General features: G+C 43.7%; 1 protein-coding gene across 1 annotated transcript in view; it reads left to right on the top strand.

Annotated features, from left to right (window-relative positions):
- The window catches only part of AR (androgen receptor), a 310721-nt gene that overhangs the window by 61457 nt on the left and 236727 nt on the right, over nucleotides 1-12537 (top strand). Inside the window, 1 exon segment of the mRNA XM_030208702.1 lies at nucleotides 4960-5111. Coding sequence (XP_030064562.1) covers nucleotides 4960-5111 — 152 coding nt within the window.

Raw genomic sequence — 12537 nt, 5'->3', positions numbered from 1 at the left:
GTTTCTTTTGATCCCAACAGGAGGGGAGTGGCTGTGGGAAAACGCACCATATCCAATTGGCTAGCAGATTGCATTTCCTTCACTTACGCCCAGGCTGGGCTGGCTCTTGAGGGTCATGTCACGGCTCATAATGTTAGAGCCATGGCAGCGTCGGTAGCCCACTTGAAGTCAGCCACTATTGAAGAGATTTGCAAAGCTGCGACGTGGTCATCTGTCCACACATTCACATCTCATTACTGCCTGCAGCAGGATACCTGACGCGACAGTCGGTTCGGGCAGTCAGTGCTTCAGAATCTGTTTGGGGTTTAGAATCCAACTCCACCCCCCTAGACCCATGTTTGTTCTGTTCCAGGCTGCACTCTCAGTTAGTTGGTAAATTTTTTAGGTCAATCTCAGTTATGTCCTCGCCGTTGCGAGGCCCAATTATTGACCATGGTTGTTGTTTTGAGTGAGCCTGGGGGCTAGGGATACCCCATCAGTGAGAACAAGCAGCCTGCTTGTCCTCGGAGAAAGCGAATGCTACATACCTGTAGAAGGTATTCTCCGAGGACAGCAGGCTGATTGTTCTCACAAATCCGCCCGCCTCCCCTTTGGAGTTGTGTCTTCCCTTCTCTTTGTCTTGCTACATATGAGACTGGCCGGCACGAGCCGGTTCGGGCGGGAAGACGGCCGCGCATGCGCGGTGCGCATTGGCGCGCGAGGACTAGCAAAGGACTTTGCTAGAAAGTGTTCCGATTGGAGGGGCTGCCGTGGACGTCACCCATCAGTGAGAACAATCAGCCTGCTGTCCTCGGAGAATACCTTCTACAGGTATGTAGCATTCGCTATATATATATATATATATATATATATATATATATATATATATATATATAAAAACAAAAGTTAAGGTAGAAGATGGTGAAATATTAAATAAGAGTAAGAGACTCGCCACCTGCTGGAGACTGAGAATACTGGATCTTACTATATCTACTAGGGCTCTTATTGGCTCTCATGGGAGTCAGAATTCTCAGTCTCCACCTGCTGGAAGGAGTGCACAACCCATCAGTATTTTTCTGGACCGGTCCGGAGGGATGCTAAGGAAGCCTGCTGTCTTTGGAGAATATCTGATACAGGTAAGTATCTTCGCTTTATAAAGCAGCCAGAACAGTTTCTGTACTGGTGTGTTCTGAACCCTGGATGCCTGAGATGTAAGGCAAGAGGTTTTTATGGCAAAGGAAGTTGACTGAGAAAATACAATTTTTTTTCCAGAATTATAGACATCAAACAGGGTGATAATTCCTTGACGTGGGCTTTTTTTTTCAGAATGGGACACAGTGACTAATTTCCATAATTTCCAGGTATCTGGGAACGATCAGCTAGACAGGCTAAGATTAAGTAAAGATAGTAAAGTAGGAAGTAGTCCCAATTCAATAATTTTTAGCTACGAGGATGGAGTAGGGTGTGAAAGACTATAGGTGACTTTCATTGTAGAATTTTTTTTTTTTTTTTTAAAGTAAGTGACTGAGATTGAAAAGGTGACCATATGACAAGGTCTACCTAACTAGAGACGGTCTGGGAGTCTTGATCAGAGAAGAAAGTCTGCTTGAAAGATGGTGAACCACTGGGAAAAGACTTTTGCAGATCCTCAATTTTATTTGTAAAGAATAGAGAAAGTGCCTCATCTAGAGGCATAAGACTAGAAATCTCTTTTTAAGGATTAGATATTACTTGAAAAATGGAATAAAGGTGTTTTGGAGGGGTTAGTAGATTTTTGAAGCCTTGTAGAAATGTAGGCTTTCTTAGCTCTTTTAAGGTAGAAATTATATTCATGATAGAGTTTCTTGAGTTGAGCAAATCAGCAGAGGACTTAGATCTCTTCCACATTCTTTTTGCATGATGCAGTTGTTTTTTGATCAAACACCAGCGTGATATCAGGGATGTTTGTGAGGGACATAGGGTTCATTGATGGAGCGAAGGGCCCGGATGGGGCAGAAAGATTAGGATGAGAAGTCAGAATGTAGAATTTTATGGGTGTGAATGAGAATTTAGAACTGGATACGAGGCGATATAGGCAGCCAGTGATGATGTATGAAGGTCAGAACGGTCAACATGTGAGAATACAAATAGTAGTATTTTGAATCGTTTGCAGGTGCCAGAGTTGATGCTGAAGGAGCCCAGGGTAAATCACTTTACAGCAGTCCAAATGTGACATTAGAAGTGCATAGAGAATGGTCTATGCAGATTCATCTAAGTAGGAATGGACCACTCTAAATTGTGTTAGGGAGAGAAAACAAGCTGAGATTTGCTGGTTAAAAGAGAGCTCCTGATCTAGAATAATACCAATGTACTTAAAATGAGAAACAAGTGGAATAGGGACATCATGTAGTAAGGGAAAGAAGAGGTTCTGCACAGTTGACTGTTTTCCAGCAGGCCATCGTTTTAGAGGGATTTAGAAGAACACAGTTTTCATGAAGCCTTAGCGATATTTCTCCCAAAGCAGTGTTTAAAGAAGACAGATCAGAGGAGAGTGGACTGGTCTCATAGAGAAGAAGGTCATCGGCATAATAAAATGCTTGTATACCGAGATCTTGTACCAAAGTAGTAAGAGAGCTTAAAAAGATATTAAAGAGAAGAGGAGCAAGCATGGAGTCCTTTGGCCGTTGGCTGTCCGCTGAGTGGAAATAGTTCAGAGGAAGAGTGAAAGACACTGAAAGTGTGATTGCTAAGGAAGGATGTGAATTGGGAGTGGACAGAACCAGAAATACCCAGGTCTGCTGTGAGGTCCAGAGAGACTAGAATTTACTATATTGCCATTGTCAAGGGAGGCATAAGGGTTGCTCAAAAGGTCTTTTAGAATTCTCACTGCTGTGATGGGGACGGAAGTCCAGTTGATGCAGATGAGCGGGTTTTTGTTTGTTTTGTTTCTACCTAAGAAGTTGCCAATTTTGAAGATAAAGGACAAATTAGAGATGGGTTGATGATAGGGGGCTGAGGGTGCATAGAAAGTAATTGAAACTCATATTGACACATCTCAGCCTAGTGGGTGTATGAAGATTTAAGAATGGACATAAGGACAATGTTACTATTCATATGTTCATAAAAGTTACTTGGGCATGATTCTGGTGGAAAGATCTATGGTAGTGTGGATATAGGAGGCCTCAGACCAGTAATATGGTCTATTCACGTTTCTGTATGGATACATATGTTATGTAAATAGTCTCAACAAGGGTCCCTGAAATTCTGGAAACCAAGCAAAAGATTTATTGAGAGGAAGGAGGTGTGTAGGAAATTAAAGTGGAGCTAGAAGATTACTTTAAACTTTCCCCCAGGAAGATGCTTGGACTTTATGCTCCCTGAGTTCTCCAGCAGGGAAGTTATGGCTGGCCCTTACCACTCAGAGACAGTGGCCTGCCTGGGTAGCAAGAAAAACATGCCAGCTAGTTCTCGGGGATTGGGGGGGGGGGGGGGGGGGGGTTGGCTCTGCCCTTTTCCCTGGTGTTTGTTTTCTTTGCTGCTTCGTGCTTAGTTGCTGAAGCACTCTCCCTCAGGGACTGGGGATCACTTTTAGTGACGGTGTCTGCTAGTGAAACACTTTTGCTGCAAACAGGTCACAAATGCAAAGAAAAAAAAAATTTGGCACCAATGTAACTTTAAAAAATGTCAGGAAGACTTAGGGGCAGTAGAGTGGGATGAAGCAGAGCAGTTTAACATCCGACCCACAAGTATGCCCTCCTTCTTAAGAACCTCGGAGCTGAAAACAGTCAATACTTATCTCTCAGGACATAGAGGTGGAAACATAGGTTATGCTTAATTCTTCAAAACCCTTTAGAATCATAGGCCATGGTCACCTCTCTAAAACATGAAATACACCTCCTCTAAATTCCAAATGCTGTCTGGAAACTCCAATCAGTCAATGACATTTTATCACTTTTATTACTCTCTCTGTCTCCAGATGGAAACAGGTCATGCCCCCCCCCCCCCCCCCCCAGATTCCAGAACCCGCTCTCATCTCAGAATGAATTGGCAAGCTGCTATTCTTTTTTTAATATATTTTACATTCACAGGATGATGATCTCAAGTTACCAGGAGAGGTGTCATACACATGGGTCAAGTGCTGGTCTGGCCAGCTCTTACTGTTATCCATTTTTCTTTTTTTTATTGTAAAATACCAAACAAGGCAGTAGGAGGTCCCTTCTTCTGTAGCTCACATTCTGCTAGGTATTCCATGGTTTTACTAGTTTCCAAAATGTAAGTCTCATGATTTGACTTTTGGTTCTCTGCAAGGCTGTCAGTAGTTGAAAATGCCCAGGGGACATTTAAAAGAAAATTGGAACAAGACCTCAATTTCCTTTTCAAATGTACTGGACTAGAGGAGTCTCTTAAGGAGTGTAGATTACATATGGTCAGTTTTTGTATCCAAGATGAGAAACATCACAATGGTTGAACCATAGATATTACTGAATTTGTCTTCCCCTTCCCCTTTACAATCAAGGATTTTCTGGTGTTAATCAAACTCCAGTGCTGAGTGTTTTCTCAGGGCGTGCATTGACAGGTGGTTGGATTTTTTCATCACCATTTTTCTGTGAAGAAATGCTTTTTTAGGTCACTTCTGAGGCAGTCCCTCTGCAGCCTCTTTATCATGACACTGCTTATGTTACATGTTTTAGAGCATATCTCATAACTTACTGCCTTTGGAACATTCATCTTTGTTTCTCTGTACAGTTTGTTGGCTATTCCCTCTTTTGGAGTCCAGTGTGTTTTCTTGTGACTTCTATTAATACAGCATTTCAGATTTGACTACCTACCCTAAAGTGTTAATTTAAAAAAAAAGAAAGATTCCTAATCAAACTAGAATTCAGGGTTCAAGTGGAAGAAGTCTTTTTTTTTTTTTTTTTTTTTTTTTTTTGGATGTGGTAAATAACACAACTGCCTCTCTGTGTTCTTTCTAACTCCTCTGTCTTTTTGCTTTTCCTACAGGTTGGAAACTGGGAGGGAGCATGGTTTGCCCATAGACTATTACTTCCCACCACAGAAGACCTGCTTGATCTGTGGTGACGAAGCTTCTGGCTGCCACTATGGGGCTCTCACGTGTGGCAGCTGCAAAGTCTTTTTCAAAAGAGCAGCTGAAGGTAAATCACTTTTCCTTTTTCAGATGCCAAATGTGACAGCAGTTAATGGTTTTGTGTGGCAGCTACTGTGTTTCTTAAGAAGGAAAGGAAACATATTCTCTACTTCCCAAGAATCAAATCCTTCTTTGCTGGAAACAAACTCTTAATTCTTCAACGAATAAGATACTACAATCCAAAAGGTGTAGAAGCATAAGAATTGCTGACACGCTACTATCTCCATGGCTTGTTTCTATCCCACAGATCCTCCATATCTGACTTTATGATCCTGTACGGATAATATGAGCAGTAGTATTTTTGTGATATATTTCTAGATGGGCTGTAAGTCCATCTTCTTGCAATCAGGTTTGCGGCATAAAAATGCTGTAATTTTGGATTATTTTAGAGAGTTGTTTTTTTTTAACTTGTGACTTTGCTTTTTGTGAATTCCAGTCAAACCTCTGAGAGGATGAGGGTAATTGAACTGTATAGATCTTTTATCAATGGTGCCTAATAAATATTAGCTTTGAGTGTGTGAGTTCAGTTGAATGATTAACAGCATAAATGCACTCCTTTGAAACTTTTTCACAAAGAGAAACTGTTAGTGTTTGTAAGTGTTTGACAATTAATTTGCGAAATATTGGACCAATAACAGGTCTGTCTTTCAGGCTGCTCAATAATGATGATTTACAAGGTATTTCAGCTAGAAAATGACAGAGACAAAATCTCCGTCCCCACCACATCCCTGCAGGTTCTTTCTCCATCCCCATGGGCCCTGTCTCCGCTTCCGCCCCATCCCCGTGGGCTCTGTTCTCATCTGCAGAAGCCTTGAACACTTAATGATTTTATGTTTAAATCTTTAAAAAGGAACAATATGCTGTGCAACTGTTGTTTTAAATCACAAATAGAAAACAATAATAATGAGCAACTGTAATAACTCCCCCCCCCCCCCCACCCTCTTCCCTTCCAACTCCAACAATAGCTGACTTCTGCTACCCCAAGAGCTATAAAATACAACCTGTTCTTTATGCCCTAGTGGGGACAAAGTATGCCCTATGAAGCACTGTTATAATTTTTTAATCTGTGGATGAATAAGTCATCAACAGTCGCAGGCTTCAGTCTAGCTTTCCTGTGTTCCACAGGCCTTCCTGCATTGAAGATGTCGTCTTAGAAGATGTGCTGGTAGCAGGAATGTACAAGATCCCCTCCCCCATGCAAACTTTGCTAGTTGTGGCCAGCGTGTTTGCTTGTTTATCTAAAAAATCAAAACATTTTCTGCATCACTCAAACATAAATAACAGTCCAGTTCATTAACAGCTTTCAAAATAGAAAATGACACGGAGACAAGGTTTGGCTCTGTCCCCATTCCTGCCTTGTCCCCATGGCCTCTGTCCCCCTTACCTCGGGTCCCCATGTCATTCTCTAATGCCTGCCTGCATTAGGTCTAAGAAATAATGCTAGTTCACATATTTTTGGTTATTCTGAATACCAGATCTGCTCTTAGTGGTGGACAGTGAGAATAAGGTGGTCCTTGACCTCAGTTGTCTAGTTAAAAAAAATTAAGCAATTGATTACAAGCTCCCTGAGCCAGTCCTAATATTGTATCATCACATCTATGGGCATTTACTGATTTTGAGAGAATCCAACTCCAGAAGTCTCTAAATGCAAGGCAGTAAAATGAGGCTTGACTCATTCTGTCCCCAGTGACCTGACACCATCTGGTAGGGAGATAAATATGAGAGAGAAATTAAAATCAAGATTTAAAGAAACAATGTATAGGTCCACCATCCCAGAAAATAAGAGGTTTAAACATCATATTTTAATAGGCATCATAGATTTCACAAAAAGATTTCTCCCTTAGAGGGAGATGCACAAAACTCCAGCGCTGTAGGGAACAGTGCCAGAAAAACACTGAGTGAGAATTGCCAACCAATTCTCAACACAACAGCATGCAAATTATATGCACGCTGTTAATTGATCTTTTCTGGTGCATATCTAGTGTATGTCCAATGACTGGGACCCCTCCCTTTCCCCTCTCCCCTTGCAACAACAACAACAAAAAAACTGGAGGTCCAGTGGATAGTCTTCTGACCCCTCCACCCCCCAGACAAAGGTATGTGGAGGGGTCTTGGAGAGATAAGGTTCAGGACCACTGGTGATTATTTATTTATTTATTTTTGAAGGGGGGGGGGGGGGCAGGCTTAGGGAAGGGTTTGGGATAAGAAGCAGTGACCTGACTTTCCTCTCAGTGCCTGAACCAGTCAGCGCTCAGGCACTGACAGAAAAGGTAGCACCAGACAGTATCAGCAGCTCAATAGCTGTTCATAGTTTCTAGTCATTAGAGCAGGGGTTTTCCTTGTGCCGTTTCTCTGTGCATTCTAATTTCAAACCAGTAGATGTGATCTTTAAATCAGGGGCTCCATAAACACATTGGATCCTCAGGAACTTAGCCAAAATTGGGTGGCGGAGCTGGTGGGGGGAAGAGGGGTTGGTGGTTGGGAGGCAAGGATAGTGGTGGGCAGACTTATACGGTCTGTGCCCTGAAAAAGACAGATACAAATCAAGGTAAGTTATACACAAAAAGTAGCACATATGAGTTATCTTGTTGGGCAGACTGGATGGACCGTGCAGGTCTTCTTCTGCCGTCATCTACTATGTTACATTCAAAAAAAGACCCAACGCTAGAACATCTCTTTTCAATTCTTTATTTGAAAACAGTTCTTGAAATGTAACAGACTTACCGACAAGGCCATGTTTCACTACTGCATCAGGGACGGTCCTAAAAACAATACAAATATTTAAATTCTTCCAATATAACCAATTTAAATTTAATATATAAATCAATATAATCAGTGTACTCAAATCAAGCCAGAACTCTTAAAGTTCAAACAACATGGCGCTGGCGTGAGAGTGCTCAAATTTATAGGATCAGCCGACAGCAATTGGACCAATCAGAAACCTAAAATAGCGAGCCCCATTCCTTGTCATCAAGCAGATGAAGCCATTACGTATGGGTTGTGTCCATCAACCAGCAGGGGGAGATAGAGAGCACTCAAATTTCACAGTGCCACATGGTCAGCTAGCTCCACTGCCTCTTCAGTATTCTCTATCTCCCCAAGCAGGGTGGTTGCAGCTTGATCAAGCTCCTTAAAAAATCTGCTTGGGGTTGGCTCCTGGCTTGCCAGTTGTTAGCCGGGGTGTTAGAGGCTATAGCAGCTTCACTTTAAAGGCACATAGGTTAGCCCTTTCCCTGCCTTACCCATCCCCCCAGTGGATGTGAGCACATTAGTTTCACTTTTCCCTGCTCTTTCTCACTCTATACTTGGTGGATGCAGGCACATTGGTTCGCCTTTCCCTGCCTTTCCCACTGTTCTGTACCTCAGGAGTTGATTTGATTGCCTCTTTTGCTGTTTTTTCTACTTTCCTCACAGCGTTAAAAAAAAAAAAAAAAAAAAAAAAAAAAAAGAAGCAAGAGGTTTTCTTCAGTTTCTACAGCGTGACCGGAGCTTGTATACTCGGTCCAGTGAGGTAAGAGTGTTTTCTGACTCCTCCGGGGAGGGCCCACGATTGGGACGTTTTTGGCGCGAAGCCGCCATTTTGAATTTTCCGCCATTTTTTGGCGATGGCTGCAGAGAGTGTTAAGCGCTGTTCCAAGTGTGGCAAGCGCAGATCCGCAGCGGGGCTCTGTAAAACATGCTGTTCAGGCGTAAGAGCCGGCCCGAGCATGGCGAGCGATGATTCTTCCCGCTCGGTGGAGCTGGCAGCGGGCACCATTTTGAAAGCACCACATGGCGCGACCCTTGCTGAGGCAGAGGGTCTGGAGACCGGAGGGGGCCCTCGAATTGAGGCTGGCCAAAGAGCTACTAGCCCCGGACTGGAACTGGGTGCCCAGGGTGAATTTTTCTCCCCTGACTTTGTATTATTGCTTCATAATGCATATATGGCGGAAGACAACATATTAATAATGCCACGTATTAAACGAAATAATCAGAACAACAAGCATACATTGAAATGTCTATACGCAAATGCCAGGAGCCTGAGGCATAAGATAGGAGAGCTGGAGTACATTGCACACAATGAAAAACTGGATATCATAGGCATCTCTGAGACCTGGTGGAAGGAAGATAACCAATGGGACACAGTCATACAGGGCTACAAATTATATCGCAGCGATAGGGTGGATAGGATTGGAGGAGGGGTAGCGCTGTATGTAAATGAGAACCTTGACTCAGGCTGCAAATATTGCAGGAGACAAAACCCCAACTGGAATCCTTGTGGATTAAAATTCCACGTGAAAAGGGAAAAGGGATGGTGATAGGAGTGTACTACCGTCCGCCTGGCCAAGACGAACAGACGGACGCGGCAATGACAAGGGAAATTAGGGAAGCGAATAAAAAGGGCAATGTAATATTAATGGGTGACTTCAATTATCCGAATATAGACTGGATGAATGACCCATCGGTACACGCAAGGGAGGTGAAATTTCTTGATGAAATCAAGGACGGCTTCATGGAACAGCTGGTTCAGGAGCTGAAGAGAGAAGGGAAAATACTAGACTTAATCATTAGTGGGGCTCATGATCTGGTTCGGGGGTAACGGTGCGTGGGCCGCTTGATAACAGTGATCATAATATGATCGGTTTTGATATTTGCTAAGAAGTAAGTGAACTCAGGAAATCAAATACACTAGCGTTTAACTTTAAAAAAGGAGACTACGATAAAATGAGGAGAACGGTGAAAAAAAGACTGAGGGGAGCGGCTGAAAGGGTAAAAAAACTTGAATCAGGCGTGGATGCTGTTCAAAAACACCATCCTAGAAGTACAGGACAGATATATTCCGTGTATTAGAAAAAGAGGAAAAAAGACCAAACGTCAGCCGGCGTGGCTAAACGGTAAGGTAAAGGAAGCTATTAGAGCCAAAAAACAATCCTTCAGAAAATGGAGAAGGGAACCGACGGAAGACAATAAGATAAAGCATAAGGAATGTCAAGCCAAATGCAAAAAGGAGCTAAGGAGGACTTTGAAAAAAAATTAGCGATAGAAGCGAAAACACATAGCAAAAGTTTTTTTAGGTATATTAAAATCAGAAAGCCGGCTAAAGAATCGGTAGGGCCACTGGACGACGGTGGTGTTAAAGGGGCGATCAGGGAAGACAAAGCTGTAGCGGAGAAATTAAATGAATTCTTTGCTTCGGTCTTCACCGAGGAGGATTTGGGAGGGATACCGGTGCCGGAAAAGGTATTTGAAGCGGACGAGTTGGAAAGACTAAATGATTTCTCTGTAAACTTGGAGGACGTAATGGGGCAGTTCTGCAAACTAAAAAGTAGTAAATCGCCGGGTCTGGATGGTATTCATCCCAGAGTATTAATAGAGCTGAAAAATGAACTTGTGGAGCTGCTGTTAGTAATATGCAATTTATCCCTATAATCAGGTGTGGTACCGGAAGATTGGAGGGTGGCCAATGTAACGCCGATTTTTAAAAAGGGTTCCAGAGGAGATCCGGGAAATTATAGACCGGTGAGTCTGACGTCGGTGCCGGGAAAAATGGTGGAGGCTATTATTAAGAATAAAATTACGGAGCACGTACAAAAGCATGGGCTGCTGAGACAAAGTCAGCACGGATTTAGTGAAGGGAAGTCTTGCCTCACAAATCTACTGCATTTTTTCGAGGGGGTGAACAAGCATGTGAACAAAGGGGAGCCGGTGGATATTGTATATCTAGATTTTCAGAAGGCGTTTGACAAAGTGCCTCATGAAAGACTCTAAAGGAAACAGGAGAGTCATAGGATCGGAGGCAGTGTATTATTATGGATTAAGAGCTGGTTAAAAGACAGGAAGCAGAGAGTAGGGTTGAATGGTCAGTATTCTCGATGGAGAAGGGTAGTTAGTGGGGTCCCTCAGGGGTCTGGGCTGGGACCACTGCTTTTTAACATATTTATAAATGACCTTGAGATGGGAGTAACTAGTGAGGTAATTAAATTCGCAGATGACACAAAGTTATCCAGGGTCGTCTCGTCGCGGGAGGAGTGTGAAAGATTACAAGAGGACCTCGTGAGACTGGGGGATTGGGCGTCCAAATGGCAGATGAAGTTCAACGTTGACAAGTGCAAAGTGATGCACATGGGAAGGAGGAACCCGAATTATGGCTATGTCATGCAAGGTTCCGCTTTAGGAGTTACGGACCGAGAAAGGGATCTGGGAGTCGTCATGGATAGAATGTTGAAATCTTCCGCTCAATGTGCTGCGGCGGCTAAGAAGGCGAACAGAATGTTGAATATTATTAGAAAAGGGATGGAAAACAAGCATGAGGATGTTATAATGCCGTTATATCGCTCCATGGTGCGACCGCACCTGGAGTATTGTGTTCAGTTCTGGTCGTCTCATCTCAAAAAAGATATAAAGGAATTGGAGAAGGTGCAGAGAAGGGCGACGAAAATGATAAAAGGGATGGGATGACTACCTTATGAGGAGAGGTTAAGACGGCTAGGACTCTTTAGCCTGGAGAAAAGGCGGCTGAGGGGTGATATGATAGAGGTCTACAAAATAATGAGTGGGGTACAGCGGACAGATGTGAAGCGTTTGTTTACGCTTTCTAACAATAATAGAACTAGGGGACACAAGATGAAATTAGAATGTGGTAGGTTTAAAACAAATTGGAGAAAGTTTTCCTTTACTCAGCGTGTGGTTAGACTCTGGAACTCATTGCCGGAGAAGGTAGTGACGGCAGCTGGCCTTGCTGAGTTTAAAGGGGGTCTGGACAGATTCCTGAAGGAAAAGTCCATTGATCGTTATTAAATTTTGGGTTTTTGCCAGGTTCTTGGGGCCTGGATTGGCCGCTGTCGGAGACAGAGTGCTGGGCTTGATGGACCTTTGGTCTTTTCCCAGCGTGGCAGTGCTTATGTACTTATGTACTTAGCTCAGCCACAGGGGTTTTCTACTGCCCCTCTTACTGCCCCTCCGGTGGATGCAGGCCTGGGATTGCCCTCTGAGGCGTTTTTCCCTGATAGCTGGCCGCAAGAGAAGCACAGAAGGGTAAATTCCCCTTCAGAGAGTGGCGCACCCCCCCCCCCCCCCGTGGTCGGGATGTGGTGACTCTGATGGGTCTGGCAGGCCCTCGTGGCCAGAGGAAACAGAGGAAGGTGCAGAAGGGCCACTGGATCCAGATGATCCGTCCGCGGTGAGGATTTTCCACCGCGAGGAGTTGCCAGCGCTTATTTCAGATTGTCTTACAGGTCCTCTCTATTGAAGATCCTGGGAGTGGCATGGCCTCCTCTGGAAATCCAAGGATGGCAAGTACCAAAAAGCCTGCTCAAGCCTTTCGTTTGCATGACTCCATCCAAGAGCTTATTTCAGCTCAATGGGCTGACCCCGAAGGACCTTTGAAAGATTCCAGGGCTATGGGGCAATTATTCCCTCTGAGTGAGGAGCATTTGGCTCGCTTTGCAATGCCT

This window comes from Microcaecilia unicolor, chromosome 7, assembly GCF_901765095.1.
Source record: "Microcaecilia unicolor chromosome 7, aMicUni1.1, whole genome shotgun sequence".
NCBI classification, from domain to species: Eukaryota; Metazoa; Chordata; class Amphibia; order Gymnophiona; family Siphonopidae; genus Microcaecilia; species Microcaecilia unicolor.
Note: the sequence above shows the minus strand (reverse complement) of the source record. Positions and strands in the feature narration are given on the sequence as shown.